This window comes from Melozone crissalis, unplaced genomic scaffold (assembly GCF_028551555.1).
Source record: "Melozone crissalis strain CALT ecotype California unplaced genomic scaffold, PUWL_Pcris_2 ptg000092l_1, whole genome shotgun sequence".
NCBI lineage: Eukaryota > Metazoa > Chordata > Aves > Passeriformes > Passerellidae > Melozone > Melozone crissalis.
In genome coordinates this window covers 255,288-274,957 of record NW_026535869.1, presented here as the reverse complement: position 1 = coordinate 274,957, position 19,670 = coordinate 255,288, and the positions used below count along the sequence as shown (strand labels likewise).

General features: G+C 57.7%; 4 protein-coding genes across 7 annotated transcripts; 3 read left to right on the top strand and 1 right to left on the bottom strand.

Annotated features, from left to right (window-relative positions):
* The first annotated feature begins 177 nt into the window (after positions 1-177).
* On the top strand, positions 178-1,337 carry TTC36 (tetratricopeptide repeat domain 36). Of its 3 annotated transcripts, none has more exons than XM_054291517.1 (3): positions 178-357; positions 608-790; positions 860-1,337. In XM_054291517.1, exons 1-3 carry the CDS (start codon positions 249-251, stop codon positions 1,126-1,128), a joined length of 561 nt encoding a protein of 186 aa, XP_054147492.1. In that variant the 5' UTR covers positions 178-248; the 3' UTR covers positions 1,129-1,337. The 3 variants fall into 3 exon arrangements, with proteins under 3 accessions (XP_054147492.1, XP_054147491.1, XP_054147490.1); XM_054291516.1 differs by having other exon boundaries at positions 602-790; XM_054291515.1 differs by having other exon boundaries at positions 272-790.
* A 239-nt stretch (positions 1,338-1,576) lies between these two features.
* Positions 1,577-3,546, top strand: TMEM25 (transmembrane protein 25). 2 transcript variants are annotated; one of them, XM_054291459.1, is made up of 6 exons: positions 1,577-1,691; positions 1,960-2,244; positions 2,482-2,772; positions 2,846-3,127; positions 3,226-3,312; positions 3,408-3,546. In XM_054291459.1, the coding sequence occupies exons 1-6, from the start codon at positions 1,613-1,615 to the stop codon at positions 3,479-3,481; spliced, it is 1,098 nt and encodes a 365-aa protein (XP_054147434.1). In that variant the 5' UTR covers positions 1,577-1,612; the 3' UTR covers positions 3,482-3,546. The 2 variants fall into 2 exon arrangements, with proteins under 2 accessions (XP_054147434.1, XP_054147433.1); XM_054291458.1 differs by having other exon boundaries at positions 1,607-1,877.
* A 772-nt stretch (positions 3,547-4,318) lies between these two features.
* On the bottom strand, positions 4,319-7,827 carry IFT46 (intraflagellar transport 46). The gene is made up of 11 exons (XM_054291396.1): positions 7,597-7,827; positions 7,245-7,412; positions 7,037-7,173; positions 6,719-6,793; positions 6,527-6,620; positions 6,069-6,197; positions 5,560-5,681; positions 5,406-5,472; positions 5,115-5,175; positions 4,777-4,862; positions 4,319-4,443 (listed from the first exon to the last, which is right to left on the bottom strand). Exons 1-11 carry the CDS (start codon positions 7,825-7,827, stop codon positions 4,348-4,350), a joined length of 1,266 nt encoding a protein of 421 aa, XP_054147371.1. The 3' UTR covers positions 4,319-4,347.
* ARCN1 (archain 1) lies at positions 7,810-16,016 on the top strand. The gene is made up of 10 exons (XM_054291421.1): positions 7,810-7,901; positions 8,956-9,219; positions 9,826-10,005; positions 10,246-10,448; positions 10,852-11,013; positions 11,635-11,800; positions 12,984-13,131; positions 13,437-13,545; positions 13,697-13,901; positions 14,450-16,016. Exons 1-10 carry the CDS (start codon positions 7,899-7,901, stop codon positions 14,537-14,539), a joined length of 1,530 nt encoding a protein of 509 aa, XP_054147396.1. The 5' UTR covers positions 7,810-7,898; the 3' UTR covers positions 14,540-16,016.
* The last annotated feature ends 3,654 nt before the right edge of the window (positions 16,017-19,670 follow it).

Genomic DNA, 19,670 nt, shown 5'->3' with positions numbered 1-19,670 from the left:
TCTCTCCATTTCTTCTTGAGAACTGAGAAGCTGCTGCTTCTCCAGGACGCTCACAAGGGCCGGGAGCCCCTGGCCAGCGCCAGGGCTGCACAGGGTGTTCAGTGCGGAGCCCTCGGCCCCGGCTGTGCCCCTGACCTTGGGTCGCTGCCGGGGGCACCGGCTGGGCGGTGGGGCCTCAGCCCAGGCTGCCACGGGACAAGGCAGGGTGAACATTAACTGGGCTGCGGCAGCCGCAGTGACACGGCAGCATGGCCACAGCCAACGACAGGGCCGTCCTGCAGACCATCTTCAACCCCAGCACCCCTTTTGGGGATATCCCAGGGTTGGATGAGGAGGAGGAGGATGTCCAGGACGAGGGTGAGTGATGCTGCATCAGGTTCGCCCTGGAATTGCCAGCAGGGTCCCCGCAGGGCAAGCAGGTGGGCAGGGAAGGACGCTCTGCAGGCTGGGAGCAGAGCCTGCTTGAGGATGGACTCCGGCACCCTGTCCTGTGTCTGTTCCCTTCTGGACAGGGAGTGCAGGGTGGCAGTGGGACGGGGCCCCGTGGGTCGTCCTGGTGCCTCCACTTCCCAGTTACGGTCTCCCGTTTGCGCTGCAACAGTGGAAGCTTTTCCGTTGGAGCTGCTGGATCAAGTGCGGGAGCTGGAGCTGCAGGGCGTTTCTGCGGCTGAGTCAGGAGACATCAGCACGGCCCTGGAGCGGTTCAGCGAGGCCATTCGCCTGCTGCCCGAGCGCGCCTCGGGCTACAACAACCGGGCCCAGGCGCTGCGTTTGCGCGGGGACGTGGCAGGTGAGCAGCGCAGGTGCGGGCGGTCTCCTGGAAGCCCCAGCCCCTACCAACGCCTGCCCTCGTTGCCAGGTGCCCTGCAGGACCTGGACGCTGCCATACGGCTGAGCCGCGGCCGCGGCCGTGCCGCCTGCCAGAGCTTCGTGCAGCGCGGCCTCATCCACCGGCTGCAGGCGCGGGACGAGGACGCCCGGCGGGACTTGGAGCGCGCAGCGCGCCTGGGCAGCGCCTTCGCCCGACAGCAGCTCGTGCTCCTCAACCCCTACTCTGCGCTCTGCAACCAAATGCTCTGCGAGATGCTCGGTCGGCTGCGCAACCCCGATGGGGCCGGGAGCGACTGAGACGGGCAGGAGATGGGCTGGGTAGAGCCGTGCTCCCGAGCTGGCCCAGGCAGACGCGTCCAGAAAAGGTCCACCTCAGGTGCCAGAGCTCCTGTTCCTCCCTCTGGCTAACAGCCAGGGACGGGAAAGCACCAAAGCACCTTGCTGTGTTTGTCTCGCTGTGTTCCACCCCGAATAAAGCTCCCTCTGTTCCCAGCACCTGGGCTCTGCTCATGGCATTGCAGGAGGCATTGTGGTGCGATTCCCAAGCGTGCACAGCCCCGCTGAGATAGGTGCCGCGGCGGGGGCAAGTCTGGGCCCTCTTCCTTGCAGAGGGGAGATGGGAATCGTGGGGACGCGCACAGCCCGTCCCGGCCGGGCAGCCCCGGCAAGCGGCGGCACCGAGCCCGCGGCTGCGCGCGGCGATCGCGCTCGGGGAGGCGGCGACGGGGCCCGGCCAGAGGGACGAGCGCTCGCAGCCGCGCCGGGCCCGCCCCTGCGCCGCATGCACTGCCCTGCCCGCCGGGCCCGGGCGCGGAGCCGCACTGCAGACTGGGCTGCACACGGCAGCAGCAATGCTGCAGGTAAGGTGCGCCTGGGCCACATCCTCCGACCCTGCTGTGCGCTGGAACACCACGTCCCAGCTCTAGCTGCCTCTCCTAGCGCTGAGCACGGCTGATATAACATGGGGTGTGCCAGCGGCTGGCCGGGGGCTGCCCTTGCCCTCCTGCTGCTACCGCTGCTCAGCCTCCTGGCGCTCTGCTTGGCAGGTGAGGCTCTGCTGGGGTCCGGTGCGTGACGCCCAGAGCAGGACCCCTGCCACAGCTCTGATGTGGGGGGGCTCTCCGGCAGCACTGGAGGAACTGGACCCCGCCACTGAGAGGCAGCCGCGAACGGTGTGCACCCTGCAGGAGGGGGAGAGTCGCATCTTCACCTGCTGGGTGCCCCGGCCAGCCCCCGGTGCCACGCTGGCCTGGTACCTCAACGGTCAGAAACAGGAAGTGAACCTCTCGACTGCAGACACTGCCAGCATCCTCACCTTCACTGGCCAGCGCTCCGACCACCAGCTCAACTGCTCCCTGACCATCCCGACCTCCAGTGAGAGCTACAACACCTCCATCCTTCTCAATGTGCAGTGTAAGGTCCGCGGTGCCGGCCTGCTCCAGACTGGGATGTGGGGAGGGTGTGTGGGGCTCCCATCCAGCTTGGGCAGGACCATAACCTGCATCCACCACAGCCATAGCAGGGCAGCATCTTGTCAGTCCTGTGCAAACGAGGTAGACAAGTGCTCCTGGACCCAGGTGAGACAAAGCCTGGTCCCAGCTGTGTTCTCCCCATCCCTCCTCCCCATCTCACTGCCTGTTTTTTACCCAGATAAGCCAGAGATCCTCCAGGAAGGTGCCCACTACCAGCAGGTTGAGGGCACTGGCCTTCTCCTGGTGCTCTTTGTGCTGGTGCAAGCCAACCCACCTGCCAGCATCACCTGGATGGACAAGCATGGGCATGTGATGGCTAACACCTCCAAGTTTCTCCTTCTGGGTGCCACAAGCTACCCAGGACTGGCCAACCACTCACTCCACATCCATCTTAACTGCACAGCTGGAAACCTCTCCATCAGTGCAGCCAACAGTGTGGGCATCACCACTGCCTCCCTCCTGCCCACAGGTAACTGTTGAGGGGTGGGCATGGTGCAACGGCCCTGTGGAAGGGTGCTGATGGCTCTGCACTGCCGGTGCAGGTCTGCTGGATGCCCGTGTGGAGCTGCCTGTCCTGGGAGTTGCCATCGGAGCAGCCCTGGCCCTATCTGCCCTGCTCAGCCTGGGCTCCTGCGCTGCCTGCCTGGCATGTCGCTTGCCTGAGCTCATGCGAGGTCCGGGGCAAGCAGGAGCCAGCCCGCGCAGCCAGTGCTCCCAGTGCAGCAGCTCTGGGCCCCCACAGCCCCAGGGCACACGTCTGCCCCGCCAGACCCGGTCCCTGCCACCCAACCTGCGCCTCGGTGACCTTGCACAGGAAGAGGGAGGTAAAACCCTGACGTGCCAGTGCAGCACGTGTGGGGCTGCGGGTCTTGTCTGGGTGAGGGATAGATGTCCTGGCTCTTATTCCTTTGCTTCCCTGCAGCTTCCCCCAAGGATGCAGGAGCCAGTGCTAGGGGAGAAGAAAGCGCCCTGCTGGGACTGGAAAACTCCCTGGTCCGCAGCAAGCTTGGTAAGGGAGCAGGTGGGCAAGCAGCCCTAAAAATGTGTCGTGAGACATGGAGCTCCGTGGCTGCCCCAACAGGCAATGAGTTCTTTGTCCTGCAGGTTTTATCCAGCTCCCGGCGTCTGGGCGCATCTACAAAGTGCCCAGCATGAGCAGTGATGAGATCTGGCTGTGAGCTGCAGCGTGGTGCCCGTGAGCCGGGGCTGTGCCAGAGCCGAGCAGCTGAGAGTGCCGTGGTGGAAGTGGCAGCTGACCAGCCCCAGCTCTGTGCTGTGCAAGGCTTGGGAGCTGTGCCGTCAGCCAAGGCATGGTTAAATGTAGTCCCTGAACTTTACTGATATTCTGTTATAATCAAAATGCATCAAAATCGTTTATAGCCAGGCTCCAGCACGGCGATTCCTCTCGGGGTAAAGCCAAGCACCAGCTTTGCTTTAGCAGGTTTGTGACTCCCTGCATGACCCTCTTTGCCCCTGTCCCTGCTGCTGTGGCAGACAGGAGGGAGGTCAGTGGAGCAGGGGCTGAGGAGAGACCAACAGCAATAAACTGAATTCAAGCATCTCTGTGGTGCCATACAGGTTATTTCTGCTTGACAGGAGCTAAGGGACGCTTCTCAACAGGAAAGGGGGTTCAATAATAAGGAGCAGAGGAGACTCAAGGTCTCCAGGTCAGAGCTTGCAACACCCTGAGCAGATCTGAGTGTTGTGTTTGAATGTGGAATTTATTCCTGTTTGCTCCAGCCCTTATAGTGTGTGCTGAAGGAGCCTCTGCTCTGCAGCACCTGTGGCAGAGAGAGCTTGCCACTGGGAAAGGCTGGTTTAATGCTGAACTCCTTGGGAACAAGTCAAAAATGGAGCCATTAGGCAGCTTCTGCAACAAATATGGTGAGTCAAGCCCTACTCCCTAACACAGAGCAGCCCAGCAAGGTCTCTGAAATCAGAGAGGCTTCTGATTTGCTGTGTGGTATCTCCCAACCTGCTCTGGGTACACCTCAGTGTCCAGTGGCAGACAGTGATCCAAGAGATGAGGCTTTAATGTGCAGCATCAATTAAAGCTCAACACCTCTGCCTCCGCTGCTTGTGAGGGTGGGTTGGATGGTGGGCTCCTGCCCTTCTGCCCATCAGCCAGGGGCTTGAAGTGCTGCAGGGAAAAGAACGTGCTCATGCAAAGATTTGACTCCCGCTGCTCAGAGCGCACACACGCCTCTGAATGCGCTGGCCACACCCTGAGCTGTGCTCAGCCGCCAGCCCAGGAGATGCACTCGGGCTTGTGCCGGCCTGTTGAACAACATGGCACCTCAGCCCAGAGCACAGCCCAGCTCCCTGCGTCAGGCAGAGGCACCAGGGAGAGAGGGCATCAGCTGGGAACACGTTCTCTGGGGCCCAGCAGCCCTCTGCACACCCCACTGCCATCACAAAGCCAGATGTGAAGGGCCCAGCTGTGCAGTGCTGCTCACCGGGTGGAGCTGCGTACCTGCGAGTTCTTGAACTCCAAGAAGAGGGAGAAGAGGACGTGCAGAGGGTGGATCCGGCTCTTGTACACGGGGATGTCCAGAATGGCTGTGGGCGAGATCAGAGCATGTGAGGGCACCTGATCTGCACTGCCCCACACAGAGCATTGTCAGGAGGGGCTGAACTCCCACTGCCCCCACCACTGGGGCTCCACGCACCAAAGACTGCAGCCCCCTGCAGTGCAAGAGCCCACCTCCCACCGAAGCAGGGGAAATAGCCTGCAGCTAAAGCTCCCTGGCTGTCAGTAAGAGTGCCAGGCCAGCGCCACATTGTGTCGGCAGCACAGCCTCCCCAGCTCACCGCAGATCATGTCGATGTACTCGGCAAGGTCACAGCTCATCTCCGCGCTCGGAAGACCCACCTGCAACAGACAGGACTGTCAGATCTGCTCCGACTGCAAACAGAGGCCACTGGGGCAGCAGCTGGGAACTGCCCTGCTGGGCTGCTCCCCAGCTTCTGCCCAGGGCGGAGCCGTGAGGAGGAACAAGCCCGAGCGGCTGGGCTGTGGGATGGAGCAGGCACCCAGCTTCAATGGGAGATGGTTTCCAAGACCAAGCACTGAGCTAACCACTGGTCACCCAGACCATATACCTTTCCCAGGAGCTCCTCGAATTCTGGTGACCATTCTTGCATCAGGGTCTCGATGTCAGGCATTGGCCTGCCAGGGAAGATTAGAACATCGACTTAGCATCAAACACAACCTTCCACTGCTAGCTACTCCATCAGGAGTAATCCAGTAACTCACCTGGAGTAATGGACTGTGGCAGGAGGCTTGCAGCGATGCAGTTCACTAATACTTTCAATCCAGCTCTCAATGGCTTTAGGGTTATTTTCTGCATTCTCCAAACTCTTCACTTTTATTTGCTGCTAAAAACACAAATATAAACCTGGAAGTGTTTAATGGTGTTTTGGGGCTTTTTGGGAGAGCTGCATTCACTTCTGGTGAACCAGGCCTTCTCTCTTTCCCAGCTGCACTTTACCAATGGATTTCTGCAGGCAAAATGCCAACTAAAACTGGGTATGAACAAGCAAAAGGAAATAAAGCATCACCTGAAGTGAACAGACCCAGAGTTCATATCAAGACTTGACTGAAGCAAGGCTCAAATCCACTGCAGTTTAAAACTATGGATTAAAGCAAAAGGTCTGGTTTTGCTGCTTTTATAGTCAACTTCTCAGCTGTAAGAGTAAAATGCCATGGTTTTACTGCAGGAAATGTGACCTGCAGTAAGTGTGACCTCCCTCTCCCTGACTCACCGTGATGTTGTGCTGCTTGGAGTTCTCTGTCAGCCAAAGGGAGAGCACGGTGGGGTCTGACTGCTTGGTTGAGGGCTCATCCAGGACCAGCAGGCCAAGGTTGTCAGGCTTGCCATCAGGACGAGGAACCTGCAGGAAAACAGAGCCCTGTTCTCTGGGGATCCAGGGCAGGTGCCTTCCTACGGGCTCTCTCAGATGTGCATTCTATGTAGGGTGCTGCCTGAAAAGCACACGGTGTTGGAGAAGGAAAGCCCAGGCTCTCCCCCAAGTTACCCAAGTGCTCTTTGGGAGGTGACCAAACCACCAGTGAAGTTTTCCAGGTCTCTGCTCATCACATCTGACAGAGCAGGGGCAGACCAGAGCCCAGGCTGCACGGCCTGGCTGCCTGCCTGCTCTGAGCCTGCGTTCTGCTTCGGTTCATGGAGCAGGACAGAGAGGGGAACCTGAAGAAACTGTACCTTTAGGAATGCATCGATGTCTCCAACAGCAGGAATAAAGTCTGGAATAAAAGGCTGCAGCTTGTGCTCAATCTCTATTGTTTTGGGAGTGTACCTGGAAAAAAACACCACCACAGCATAGGTGACTGGAGACCGTACTGCAATAATTGACACAAAGGAGAGCCAAGAGCAGGCTAAAACCCTTCCACTCACCTCTTGATGTATTCAAAGAGATCTTTGATTTCAGAGGACACCTGCAGGTAGTCAAAATCTGCTGGATTGAAGTCACTAAAAGAAGGAAGAAGAGTAGAGGGAGAAGATTAGCATCTCCTGGGCACAGCAAACAAGCCGGGGACAGGTTCGCCAGCTGGAGGAACCACCATCCTCAAGCATCGGGGAGGAGGAGGCAGGAGCTGCCTGTCCCGATGCCACGACTCTGCTCACGCTCGTGGGATCTGGGGAAACCGGAGGAGCTGACAGGGCCCGAAAGGCACCCACCAGCCTCAGCCCGTGGCCAGGAACGCCGCTCACCCCTCCAGCGTGGCCCCGTGCTCCTCCGAGTCCTCCTCCGAGTCGCTCTCCGAGGAATCTTCCTCCGAGTCCTCATCGTCCTCGTCGTCATCCTCGCTGAAGGTGGCTGGGCCGGCGAAGTGTGCGGCCGCCTCCTCCTGGACGAGAGCCGGGTCTCACCGGATATCACCGAGCCCCCGGGGCCGTGCCCCGCCCGCTGCGCTCGTACCTTCCCTCCGCTGCCCCGGCCGCCGCTCCCGGCCGCTCCGACCGGCACCCCGGGCCGACGGGAGTCCCGCAGGCGGCCCGCGGTCCCCGCCCGCGGCGAGCGGGCTCCGGCATCGGCCTCAGGCAGCTCCAGGCTCTCGTCGTACGGCTGGTTCTCCACCGGGCGGGGCTGCGCCGAGAGCCGAACTCAGCGGCGGCGAGGCCCGGGACGGCCCGGCGCCCGCAACCACCGTGTGCTGCCACGCCGTGTCCCGTGCCCCACCTCCGCCCGCGCCCCGTGTCCCCCGTGTGCCCCCGTATCCCCCGTGTCCCATCTCAGCCCGTTGTGTCCCGCCGTGTACCCCGTGTCCCACCTCCGCCCGCCTCGCTTCCCGCCGCGCCGCCGCCGCCGCCGCCGCCGTCGCCATGGCGACTCCGCCCGCCGCGCCCGTAGCGCCCACTCGGCCTGGCCGCGCGCGCCCCCTGGCGGTCGGGAGGAGCCAGCGCCCCGCCTCGCCCCGCCTCGCCCCGCCCCGCCTCTCCTCGCCCCGCCCCGCCCCGCCGTGACGGTACTTCCGGGTGCGGACGTGGCGCGGCGCCGCCATCTTGCGGGGCCGGCCGGGAACCGGAGTGAGCGGAGGGCCCGAGCGTGGATCCCGCCGCCGCTGCCGCTGCTATGGTAAGGAAAGAGTCTGTCCGCCGCGGGCAGCGCGGGGCTCGGGACAGTCCCCGGGGCAGTCCCGGCGCTCGCCCGTCTGCCCGGCCTGTGCGCAGGCCGGCGCTGGAGCCCGCGGCCTGGTGGGACGGAGCGCGGCGCTGCCGGGTCGGGCCGGGGCCCTTGGGGGCGGCGGGGACGCGGCACTTTTTCTCTGGCGACTTGGAGCTACGGTGCCTCGTGAGCACGGCCTGACGCCTGCTGTAGTTGGCGTTCGGGCTGTAAGGTGTAACCGGGCCGGTGGTGCCCGCCCGCTCCCCCGTGGCACCCTGTGTCTCAGGGCCGGTCCAGCTCCTTTTGTCCGTCACGGCGGTGTTTGGGTTAGTACAGACCCGCACACAGCTCCGGCAGAGCTGAACTGTGCCCGAGGCGGGGCAGGGATCAGCGCTGCCATGTTTGAGGATTTCGGATACTTTCTGTCAGTAACAGCAGTTGCGGATTTAAAAGATCCGAAGCGCGGAACAGAATTATCCTGACAAAAGGAATTAATACCTGTGAGAGAGAAATAAAGGGAGGAAGTCTGGGCAGACTGGGAGATGGAGAAAGTGCAGCTGGTGAGTGCCTTGCTGCCCTGTCGGTGTGATAACGCCTGCGAGCTGCCCGGGAGTCAGACCGGGGCTTCGTGAACCTGGCTCTGCCGTGCCTGTGGCGCTGGGAGATGTTACACCTCACAGCGGTCCTGTGTGTAGTGTAAGCTGGGACAGCCTGAGGGAAAAGTCGATAATCCGGAGCCTCCCCTAACGCTCCCAGGGGCTGTACACCTCGGTCTGTGTGAAATCAGGAATCATCGTTTGCCTGACAGAAGCAGGGAGAGCTCTCAGGATTGTTTAGGGACAGAATGTAGATCGGAGAGAGTGAGCAAAAGCAGGATGTCTCTGCTCTTGACATAGTTCATTTCCTGGTCACAGAGGAAGACTTAGGATCTTGTCTAAGGAAGGGTGTGCAGGTGGAGTGTGCTGGTCAGAGATGCTTTCCGTGGGCACGGGCGGGGCGCTGCTGACACGCTGCTCTCCTCCAGGTGCTGTTGGCAGCCGCTGTGTGCACGAAGGCAGGGAAGGCCATCGTGTCCCGGCAGTTCGTGGAGATGACTCGCACCCGCATCGAGGGGCTGCTGGCGGCGTTCCCGAAGCTGATGAACACAGGGAAGCAGCACACGTTTGTGGAGACAGAGAGCGTGCGGTACGTGTACCAGCCCATGGAGAAGCTCTACATGGTGCTGATTACCACCAAAAACAGCAACATCCTGGAAGACCTGGAAACACTCCGACTCTTCTCCAGAGTGGTAAGCACTCCTCGCTCTGTGATGTAGCCCAGAACGGTGCTCTTGTGAGGGATCTGTTTCTGAGCTGGTGCAGGGGCACTGCGTGCCTCCACTTGGTGGGTCTGTGTTCCAGAGCCTCCCTTTCTGACTGGACAGAAAGCTCTGAACTTTTGATGGTAGTTTTAAACTCCACATTAAAAAAATCATCAGTTTTACTTCACTGGTGAGACCAAAGGGCAGACTGTAATTTAGCATTAAATATTTTTTGTACAGTGTGTGGTTGTTACAAGTGCAGTGCTGCTATGCAGGGATCCTGAAGCAGCAAGTTTATGTCTTCACACAGCCAAAGGATTTTCAGGAAATTCACTGGTCCCAGCATGCAGGAATCTTTGGGTTCCTTTGAGTTAGTGTAATGAGGAAGCTGAGAGGTTTTATATGGATTTTGATGTAGAAGAACTAACAGCGTCAAAACTTCATCTTGTTTATTGACAATGTAATGGTACAAAGAGCAGTGTAAAGTTGTGCTGGGCTTGGGTCTGGCACAGTTGAGACCCCTGGGATGGTAGAAAGAAAGTGTTTACATGGTACTGTTTGTGGGTACTCCTTTAAAATGTTCTCGCCTTCTAGATCCCTGAATATTGTCGAGCTCTGGAAGAGAATGAGATCTCAGAACACTGCTTTGACCTAATCTTTGCCTTTGATGAAATTGTTGCCCTGGGCTACCGTGAGAACGTAAACCTAGCACAGATTCGGACCTTCACTGAGATGGATTCACATGAGGAAAAGGTGTTTCGGGCAGTCAGAGAGGTGAGCAGGGACACCTGCATTCCTGACACAGGGTGCCCTATCTGCGAAGCACCACTTCTGCTATACAGAGTGTTCTTCCACTTTGGAGGGGCCGTGCAATTAATTAGCATTTCTGAGGGCTAAATGCTCATGTCTTGTTTCTTTTTTCTTGGCCAGGGGTTTTTGGCAGCTGCACTTAGCTCCTGTGCAGGGCAGGGCTGAGGTTGCAAAGCTGCATCGGGCTCTTCTCTTTTCCTCCAGACGCAGGAACGCGAGGCGAAGGCAGAGATGCGCCGTAAAGCGAAGGAGCTGCAGCAGGCCAGGAGGGATGCAGAGAGACACGGCAAGAAGGCACCAGGCTTCGGGGGCTTTGGCAGCTCGGCTGTGTCTGGGGGCGTGACAGCAATGATCACAGAGACCATCATCGAGACCGAGAAGCCCAAAGTGGCACCAGCTCCAGCCAGGTAGGGGGGAATGCAGGTGGCAGATGTGGGAGTCAGTGTTGGCTCAAGCCACGTGCCCAGAGGGTCTAACGTGAGTTCCTCATCTGTGTAAGTATTGAGGACGATACGTACCACAGTAGCACCCCATAGTCTCTTTGGATTCTTGGATGAACAATGGGCTTTCGTTTTGCGTGAGAAAAAGAGGTCCCAGCTCCTGGTAATGCATGGAACTATATCTGAATCTAAATTATAACTAAGCACCCTGCACATAAAATGGTCAGTTCCATGCATATTCTCCCCCAGAAAGGCTGCTAAGTTGAATGGTATGTTGTTGGGATGGTCAAGGTACAGCATTAGAAGGTAACTGGGAAGGGGGAACCCATTGCTGTCAGCTGACTTGGAGATTATTACATGTTTTATTTAGGCCTTCAGGTCCCAGTAAAGCCTTGAAACTCGGCGCTAAAGGGAAGGAGGTGGACAACTTCGTGGACAAGCTGAAATCAGAAGGAGAAAATATCATGACTTCTGTAGGCAAGCGCTCTGCAGAAGCAGCCAAAGTTCTCACTTCTCCCATTAACATGGAGAGGTGAGTGCTGCCCTTGCTTTGGAATCAGTCTCCTCACAGCTCTCCCTCTGCATGTGGCGTTGGGAGAGAGCAGCTTCTTTGCTCTGCTTCGGCTTTTTCCTGTATTTTCTTACCTTGTAATTATAACCGTTGGGCAAAATCTGGGAAAGCATGTCAGCAAAAAAAAGCAGATCTTGACTAAAATGGACGCTCCATCAGTTGTTGAGCTGGGGTTGGGATTTTTCCTGTGCTTTTTTCCCTGCACTATTGTCACTGTTTCCCAGCCTTGTTACTGCTCAGGATGGAAGTGTTCACAGTTCATTTTACTCACAGCGATTAAAAACCTTTTAATGCCCTGAGCTGTGCACTCAGCTGTGGCCTGTCAGAGGGGATTTGAGTGACCAGCTTGTCAAGATGCTGCATCACTGCCATTTAACTAGGCTCCCATCCCTTGCAGACCCATATGCATGGATCCTCCTGCCCCTGAGTTCACTGTCAGAGCAGTATTAGCCCCCACTGTACCAGCCGTGCTGTTGTTTGGGAGTCCCTGCTCAGTACAGCCCATCCTTACTGAGCAGTGATCTCTGTTGTCTGGGGGATACCAAGAGTGTAGGACTTGAGCTTTTTCCTCTGCCTGTCTAGCGTGCACATGAAAATAGAGGAAAAGATCTCCTTGACTTGTGGCCGTGACGGAGGGTTGCAGAACATGGAGCTTCATGGCATGATCATGCTGCACATCTCTGATGAAAAGTTTGCACGGATTCGCCTTCATGTAGAAAATGAAGACAAGAGGGGAGTACAGCTACAGGTAAAGCCTATTTGGAGTCCCATGCTGTTGAACATGTTTTTGCTGCTTTCCAGGGGAAAAATCATGGAAATACTCAAGTATCTTGCTGTCCTGTGTTCTCATCTAAGCCTTCTCAGCAAATATATTGGAAATGGGAGTAGTCAGTGCAAGTATTAGCAGAAGTGCAGGGCCAGTCATGCTCAAGGGATTGAAGTTCACTGGAGAAATGCAGCCTTGGTCACTGTCTTGCACTCAGAGCCTTATCTGCCCAGCAGTGCACCTTGGCATGCCAGGTGACCTCACGTGGACTTTGCAGCAGCCTGGTGTGTTGCTCAGTGCCTGTGCCAGTGGGGAATTAATTTATTCTCTTGGCAGTTGTTTCTTTCTGAGGTTGCTTGTCCTGTCACTGCTGTGCCTGGGACGCTTGAGGGCAGTCAGCAGTTGTAGCTCAGAAGGTTCTTGGGAGATTGGTCCTTCCCTTTCTCCCTCCTCACGTGACCCTACGGATCCCTGGAGGAGGTGCTGCTTTGGCACGCTCTGGCTCGCTCCTCGTTAGGGACTCGTCTGTACATCGTCTGTCTGCAGGTCCACTTCCTTCCAGTGCATCCCTGAGTGGGCTGCTCACAGCACTGCCACAGGTGGTGCTTCAGGTGCAAGATGAGACCAAGCCCTTTGCTGACTCCTGTCTTTCTAGTACAACTTGAACGGGAACTTGCAAAAATCCTCTGCTTCTAAAAAGCTGCTCACACTTGAGGTTGTGAAGAGAGTGTTTAAATGGAGTTTGGCCACTGACATATGTGTGCATTAGGGTTGCTGAGGGGAGACAGTAGTGTTATGGTGTCAGGCTGTTTTTCCTAAGCACATTAGATTGATTTTTCTTGAAATGTCTGCTGTAATCATTCAGGATGGTCTTTGACTTATAGTTATTCTGTAGACACCAGCCTGCATGACTTGAGTATCTGCTGCAGGTGCTTGCAAGAAAGACAGTGGTCGGGATCCTTCTTGTCAGATTAGCATTTTCTGGAAGGATCCCAGGTTGATAAGCAGTTGTGCTTCAGATGGGCTTCTGAGCCAGCAGAAAACCCGATGTGTGTTTTGTCAAAGCTAACACTGGAATGTGTAGGCCTCTCTGGTAGAACCTGCATTACCTATTGTTCTGTCCCTGGGCTTAGACCTATAGTCTGGGCATGTGTTCCTCTTGCAGACTCACCCAAACGTGGACAAGAAGCTCTTCACCACAGAGTCACAGATCGGTTTGAAGAACCCAGAGAAGTCATTCCCTATTAACAGCGATGTGGGCGTGCTGAAGTGGAGGTTGCAGACCACAGAAGAGTCCTTCATTCCATTGACAAGTGAGTGCAAGTCTGGGGGCTTGGGCAGAAGAAGCTGATGATTGTCCATGAGCTGCTGGTAGCCACCTTGCAGCAGCTGGGCTGCCTGGAGCCTGGCATGTTCTAAGACCTTGGAGATACTATGTGTATCTGTTGGATAGTGCCTGTCCTTGTGTGTTTTCTGTAACACCTCAATGAAAATAGAGACCTTTTCTTAAAGTCAACTTGAGGGCGACTTCACTGTGCATTTTGAAGTGCATCATCGTATGAAAGCCTATTCCACATGAAAGGCCTGCATGGTTCACCTACTGTCTCTGTTTCCTCAGTTAACTGCTGGCCATCAGAGAGTGGGAACAGTTGTGATGTTAACATTGAATATGAGTTGCAAGAGGAGAGCCTAGAGCTGAATGATGTGATCATCACCATCCCCCTGCCGTAAGTCATGCTCCTTATCACACAGCACTAATGAGTCCCATCACCCCCTTCCCCTCCCTGTTTTGTGGATCTGGCCAAGCCAGCGTGTGCTAGAGGCATTTCCTTAGCTCTGTGCAGGGAAGTTATTGTCACTTCTCATTGCCTGGTGTAGGTCTGGTGTTGGTGCCCCAGTGATTGGGGAGATCGATGGTGAGTATCGCCACGACAGCCGGAGAAACCTCCTTGAGTGGTGCCTGCCAGTGATAGATGCCAAAAACAAGAGCGGTAGCCTGGAGTTCAGCATAGCAGGGCAGCCAAACGACTTCTTCCCGGTGCAGGTCTCCTTCATCTCCAAAAAGAACTATTGCAACATACAGGTATGGTCACTGCTTGTGCTCCACAGGCGGGAAGTCACCCTTGCCTCGGTCCCCGGCTGGCTGACACTGGCCGTGCTGCAGGGGCACCATGCTGCCCCACTGGCCATGGCTAAAGGGTTGGCTTTAACCTGCCGCTGAGACTGCTGGATTTGGGAGTGCCAGCAGACAGCACTGGCAGCTGACACTTCATGGAGTTTGCCTGAAGTTTCAGTTGTTTCTTCAAGTCTCTGACTAGTCATTAATTCCCATCAGCCTTTGTTGGAAAATCCATCAGCCTTGTAGCCAAAACACTGCTTAGGATACAGCTGTCTGTCTCCACTGAAGTCTAGCCAGTGGCTGCCACTTTGCTCTTCAGCAGAGACACAGTTACCACAGAAAATCACTCCCCTTTTTCAGGGATCCTGGGAACAAAGGCCTTTGTTTCAGGGCTGAGCTGTGGTTTGAGGGCAGCAGGTCGGCTGTACTATCATGGTGTTGGGAAGCATGGCATCGCTGCAGTAAGGGAGTGATGTTCAGTGCTGAGCTAATGTTGCCTCTTGTCTCCACAGGTTACCAAAGTGACCCAGGTAGACGGGAACAGCCCTGTAAGGTTTTCTACTGAAACCACCTTCCTGGTGGACAAGTACGAAATCCTGTAATGCCAGATGTGGTGACACACAATGGAGGAAATTTTTAAATTAAAAAAAAGAGGCCGACGTTTATTCTGAATGTTGGGAACGCCACAGCCCCCTCTGCTAAGATGCGTGGCTCTGTCTGCCATCTACAGTGTTCCGGGGTCACAGACATTTTTTGCAGAGAAGTGACGTGCTCATGGGGGAAAAGGCCACAAATTTCTTTGGCAGATTTTTACCGACTGGCAAAAAAGCAAGATCTCCACAAAGAGCCTGACTTTGACATGCTCCCCCCCACCCCGAGATGCTCGGAGCTCAGCCCAGAGCCGGCCAGACATCACTCTCTCCTGAAGCATCACGTGCTGTTCCCTTGTTGGTGCTGCCATTTTCATTTCTCCTTGGCCTCTGGTTCTCATGTGTGGGGCCACCTGCAGGTCCTGACCCTTCCATCCGGTGGAAGCTGAGCAAGCGACCTTGGCCTCAGAGGTGGGGGGGCTCATAGCAGGGGTGGGGAAGAGGGACCCGGGGGTTCAGTCCTTTTGCCCCACACAGTTACTCCTGTTCCTCCAGCTCTGCTGTGTGGCAGTGGCCCAGCTCTAGGTGGTCTGGTTCCTGCTGCTGCAGCGGGGAGAGCGTCCAAATGGGACTGTGTCCTTACTGTCTTCCACAGCTGTTCTCGGGCCAGGCTTTGGAGGAAGTTTAGTTAGGTTAGAACCAGCTGTATATCCTTTGCAAGGCTGTTTTGGTGTCTGGGGAGGCTGAGGGCTTTGTCTGCCTGGGTGAAAGGAGCTGTGGAGCCTGGTTGACTTACTTGGCCTGCATATCAGGACCTGTCTCAAGTCAGTGTTGGTTCAGCACTGGCAGGTGTGGGAGAAGGAAATTATGGTTTCCAGGTAATGCGAGGGCTGATCCGAGCCATTTCTCCTACTGCTGCCTTGTGAGTGTTATTTGCTTCATCTCAGAGACCTGTGCTCCCCTCAGCTCATCTCACCTGCATGGCTGGGGCCTGTCACAAGTGTCACCTGCCCCTGGGCACACCTCACCTCTGCAGCCAGAGGGCCCGAGTGCAGGTGGAAGGCAAGGGCCCTGAAAGTGCGTGTACTGTGCTCTGTGAGAGACAGCCAGCCTGTCACGGGCCCCTGGGGTCCTCTGCCAAAGAAGTTTGTGGTCTCTCCTCTGCTGGCAGCACCCGAGAGGAAATCAACCCTGGTCCTGTCCTGAGAGGGCAAGCTCTCTCCCCTAGCAAAGTAGGCAATGAATCCCATTAACCCAGTCCTGTTCCAGAGCTGCTTGTCTGTATGATTTTTAAAATGGAGTCTGAGTTAGTTCAAGCATCCAAGGAGCTTTTTTTTTTTCTCCTTACATTCATTGGAGGGTGATATTTAAACCGAGCCGAGGTCCCCACTTTTTGTAACCCTGTATGATCCTGGCCTAGGGAATAGAGCACATTCCAGTGTACACAGAGAATTCTGAGTCTTTAATCAAATAAAGTACTGTTCAAGGAGCTGGCTGGGGGTCGTGAGGTCCTTGCGGAGCCGGGGTCGGTCGGCCTGGCCGTGCGGGGGCGGGACGCGCCGCCGCCGCTGGGGCGGGGACGCGGCGGGGCCGGCGGAGCGGCGGCGGAGCGCGGGCAGGGCTGTCCCGGCCGGGCAGTGACGGTGAGCGGAGCTGGCGGGGGTGGGACACCCTCAGTTTGTGCCCCAGCGACCGCTGCCCTTGGGGAGCCTGTGGGGCTGGGGTCAGCGTGTCCCGTAACGTGCGAGCGTTCCCTGGAGCTTCAGGGCAGCTTTGGGATGTGGTGGGGGCAGGAGAAAGCTCGGCTCCCTTGGCCCGTGGTGGGGCTAGGTGTGGGACGTGTTGGGGCTCCCTGCTCGCTGGGCTGCCTTAGGAGGGGTGCAAGGAAGGAGCTGCAGACAGGGAAGTAGGAAAAGCACGGTCAGCCATAAAACCAATCGTTGCACAATGTTTTGGTGGTGTGTGGATGGGCTGGGAGTTGGTTCCGGATCCAGTGGTCCACGTCAGCGGTGAGTTCGCTGCTGTGGGAGCCCTGAGAGCAGCTTGGTGTTGGAAGGCAGCCAGACAAGGTTCTCCTATCCCCAAATCCTGCTGCAGCTCATGGGCAGTCACAGAGGGAGATGGTGTTTGGCCCAGGGTGGCCGCTGCTGCCTCTGACACCTCTTGGGGAGCCTGGGAACAGCGCTGCTCTGGCTGGATCCTTCCTGCTCCATGGCTGGCCTTGTTTACTCCAGCTTCCTGCCACACTCCTGCCACAGCCCCTTCAGCTCTGTCAGAAAGCCAGAGGAATCTGGCAGTCCCAGAAGGCCCAGCTGCTGTGCTGGAGGGCCACTGTCTCTCCCAGCCCTCTCTGAGCACTAGGCAAGGGCTGCAGGGGCAGCTCCCCTGGCCGAGCACCACAGGCAGTAGCAAGGCAGGGTACTTTTTGAGAACTCCTTGTACATTTGGGTTTGCTGTGTGGTGCCATGTGTTGGTACATGTGGGAGGATAGATTGTAGGAGAATAGAGATAGTGCTTGAAGGTAATCTCACTCCTGGGGAGTAGCAGCTGTACTAATTACCAAAGAGTAGGAACAGCCCTGCCCTTAATAGGGTGCAGCTGTGTCCAATAAGGACGGGTCTTATAAAAGACTGGGTTAGGAGAGCTGGAGTTTGTTGGCTGTGCTGTGAGGAAGAAGGGTCAGGCGGTCGTGCAGAAGAAAGAAAAAATGAGTCAGTGTTGCAAGAAGCTGCCGTGGGAACTCACAGAGAGAAGGCATGTAAGTTTTACAGTGAGATAACAAACTAACGGTGACAGTCACTTTCCATCCACCATGGATTGGTGCCAAGCACCCACGCCAACAGTGTGGTGGCCCGTACAGGGATTGATCCCGACAGGTACATGTAGGGCGCCATGCAGGTGGATGGAACCACAGTATTGCACAGCAAGGGATCCTTGCTGGCAACCAGAAAGAGGAAAGTGATCAATGCCTGCTTTGGAAAGGTGAGGTTCACACTACCCCTTTACCAGCTAACAAAGGGCTGGGCGATGGGTTCATGCCAGGGGTTGGATTCAAGACCCATCAGACCCATCCTGTGTCATGGTCCCCAAGACGTTGTCAGTGGGAGTTGCAGATGTTCCTTGCTGAGCTGAACCTCTGGCCTGCAGGTGAGAAATTGTCATTTTGATATGAGAGCATTTGGAGGAGCAGCTCTCCATTGTGCAGTCTTGTGAGGGGTCTGGAGCTTGTGTCTGTGCTGAAATGTCTGGAGGCACATGCTGATGGTGGGGTCAGGGCTTGAGCTGCAGCAGTGGTCGGGTCTGTGTATGCCTCAGCAGCCCTTGGAGCTGGCTGGCCTCGGGGAGTGCTGGCTGCCGTAGGCAGGGCTGCACACCCTCCCCAGCCTGAGCACGTGGTGGGCATCCACCCGTCTGTGCAGCCCTGAGCACACGGTGGGCATCCACCCGTCTGTGCAGCCCTGAGGCGTGATGCCGGCAGGGCCGGGGCTGGAGCACAGCTGTGCTGCAGTGGGGCAGGAGCACTCCTGTGGAGCGATGAAATCAGCGGGTGTGGCCAGGATTCCTCAGCTCCCGGCGGAGCTGTCTGGTGGCTGATTTATGGTGGTGTTATTGCCAGGACCACGGCGTTGTCCCAGCAACCGCAATGCAGCCCCCACTGTCCCTCGCCTGGGTGGGATGGGGCTGGCTGGGTCTCCCCCACTCAGTTGTCAGCCCCAGACCGGGAGGCAGACACCAGGAACAGGCTCCTCATTCGCCTCTGGCTTCGTGCAGGAGACAGGCTCCCCCTTCCCAGCGGAAGGGCCGGTTGTTTACTGGGGCAGAGGGTGTGGGAAGGGGTGAGCGCACCCTGAGTGCCTTAGCAGATGGGGAGCAAGCAGGCAGCCAAGTTGGCTGGAGGCTGCGATGCTCTGCTGTGAGCACCCTTAGCTCGGCCACTCAGGCTTCCTCCGTGACTCATCCAGCCACCCACAAGTGGGGATGAGAGGCTGTGCAAGGGGATGCCATGCGCCTGTCTCGGCCATGCTGTTGCTTCATCCCAGCATGGCTGGTACTGCATGGCGTGGCCTGGCAGTCTGTGCTCCTGTGAGCACAGTCTGAATGTCCCTGCCCTGGCCGTGGCACACAGTGCAGCTCTGGGGCCAGCTGGTACCTGCTGTGGGGTGAGTCAGGATGTGCTGTGCCCAGCTCGGGTCTGGGTGGGCAACAGCAGGTCAGGCAGGAGGGGACCCCCGAGCACCCCTGCCCTCGTGGCTTGGGGCAGGCAAGCGGACTGCAGCCCCTGGGCAGCAGGATGCAGGCGGGGAGCACGCTGGGGCAGCGTGTCTGTGTGCAGCCGGCCCTGCATCGGTGAGGCTGGGCATCCTCCCAGGTGAGGCTTTTGGCCGTGCCAGGTGAAGAAAGGGGCTTTTGTCTTCCAGGAGGCCGGGGCTGAGTAGGCAGCCCTGCGCGGGGTGCACGAGGGCCGTGGGCTGTTCGGCGGTAACCGAGCCCGACCCCTTGGCATTTGCTGCCTCCACCGCTTCCCACGGCGGGAACAAGCGGCGCGTTCTGCAGGCGGCGGCGGGAGAAGAAAGGCCGCCTTGTCCGTGCGAGCAGTGGGGCGCCGGCTGGGGCGGCCGCGCTCCCGCCCAGCATTCCTACAGCGGAGCGGCTGCAGAGGGGCTGCATCCATCCCCGGCAGCACGGGCTGGGCTGGCGCGGGCGTTCCCTGCGTGCCGACGAGACAGGTGAGGGGCTCTGTTGGAGGGCAGTGTTGCGGGACTGGGGGCGTTGGGAAGCGATGGGATGCCAGAGACACCCTCCAGCTCATGGGCAGGCAGGGCTGCTTGTGGAGTGGGGGGAGTTGGGTGGAGAGTTTGGGCAGCAGGCAGCAGAATCGGAGACGATCTCCCAGGTGGCCGGAATGGGGGTCCTCCACGGTTCTCACCGGGTCTAACCAGTACAACCATGCTGGGAAGGAGTTAACACCGGCACAAGATCCCACCCTGGCCCCGCTCCCTTCCTCTGCAGCAGCCTGGCCCCTCCTGGCCTTTCCCCTTCCTGAACATTGTGACGGGACGTAGGTGTCAGTGAGGGGCAGGGGCTCGCAGGCCCGCGGGGTCTCCAGATGCTGGGAAGTGCGGCACCGCAGTGCCTGGGGAAC

Coding starts and splice junctions, on each gene's coding strand:
- TTC36 (XM_054291515.1), top strand. CDS start 328: ATGAGGAGGAGGAGGATGTCCAGGACGAGGGTGAGTGATGCTGCATCA. Junction 791..859: donor TTTGCGCGGGGACGTGGCAG/GTGAGCAGCGCA, acceptor CCTCGTTGCCAG/GTGCCCTGCAGGACCTGGAC.
- TMEM25 (XM_054291458.1), top strand. CDS start 1,793: ATGGGGTGTGCCAGCGGCTGGCCGGGGGCTGCCCTTGCCCTCCTGCTG. Junction 1,878..1,959: donor CCTGGCGCTCTGCTTGGCAG/GTGAGGCTCTGC, acceptor GCTCTCCGGCAG/CACTGGAGGAACTGGACCCC. Junction 2,245..2,481: donor CATCCTTCTCAATGTGCAGT/GTAAGGTCCGCG, acceptor TTTTTTACCCAG/ATAAGCCAGAGATCCTCCAG.
- IFT46 (XM_054291396.1), bottom strand. CDS start 7,827: ATGGCGGCGCCGCGCCACGTCCGCACCCGGAAGTACCGTCACGGCGGG. Junction 6,621..6,718: donor CTCTTTGAATACATCAAGAG/GTGAGTGGAAGG, acceptor GTTTTTTTCCAG/GTACACTCCCAAAACAATAG. Junction 4,444..4,776: donor TGGAGTTCAAGAACTCGCAG/GTACGCAGCTCC, acceptor TTTTCCCTGCAG/CACTTCAAGCCCCTGGCTGA.
- ARCN1 (XM_054291421.1), top strand. Junction 11,014..11,634: donor TCTCCCATTAACATGGAGAG/GTGAGTGCTGCC, acceptor CTGCCTGTCTAG/CGTGCACATGAAAATAGAGG. Junction 13,546..13,696: donor ATCATCACCATCCCCCTGCC/GTAAGTCATGCT, acceptor TGCCTGGTGTAG/GTCTGGTGTTGGTGCCCCAG.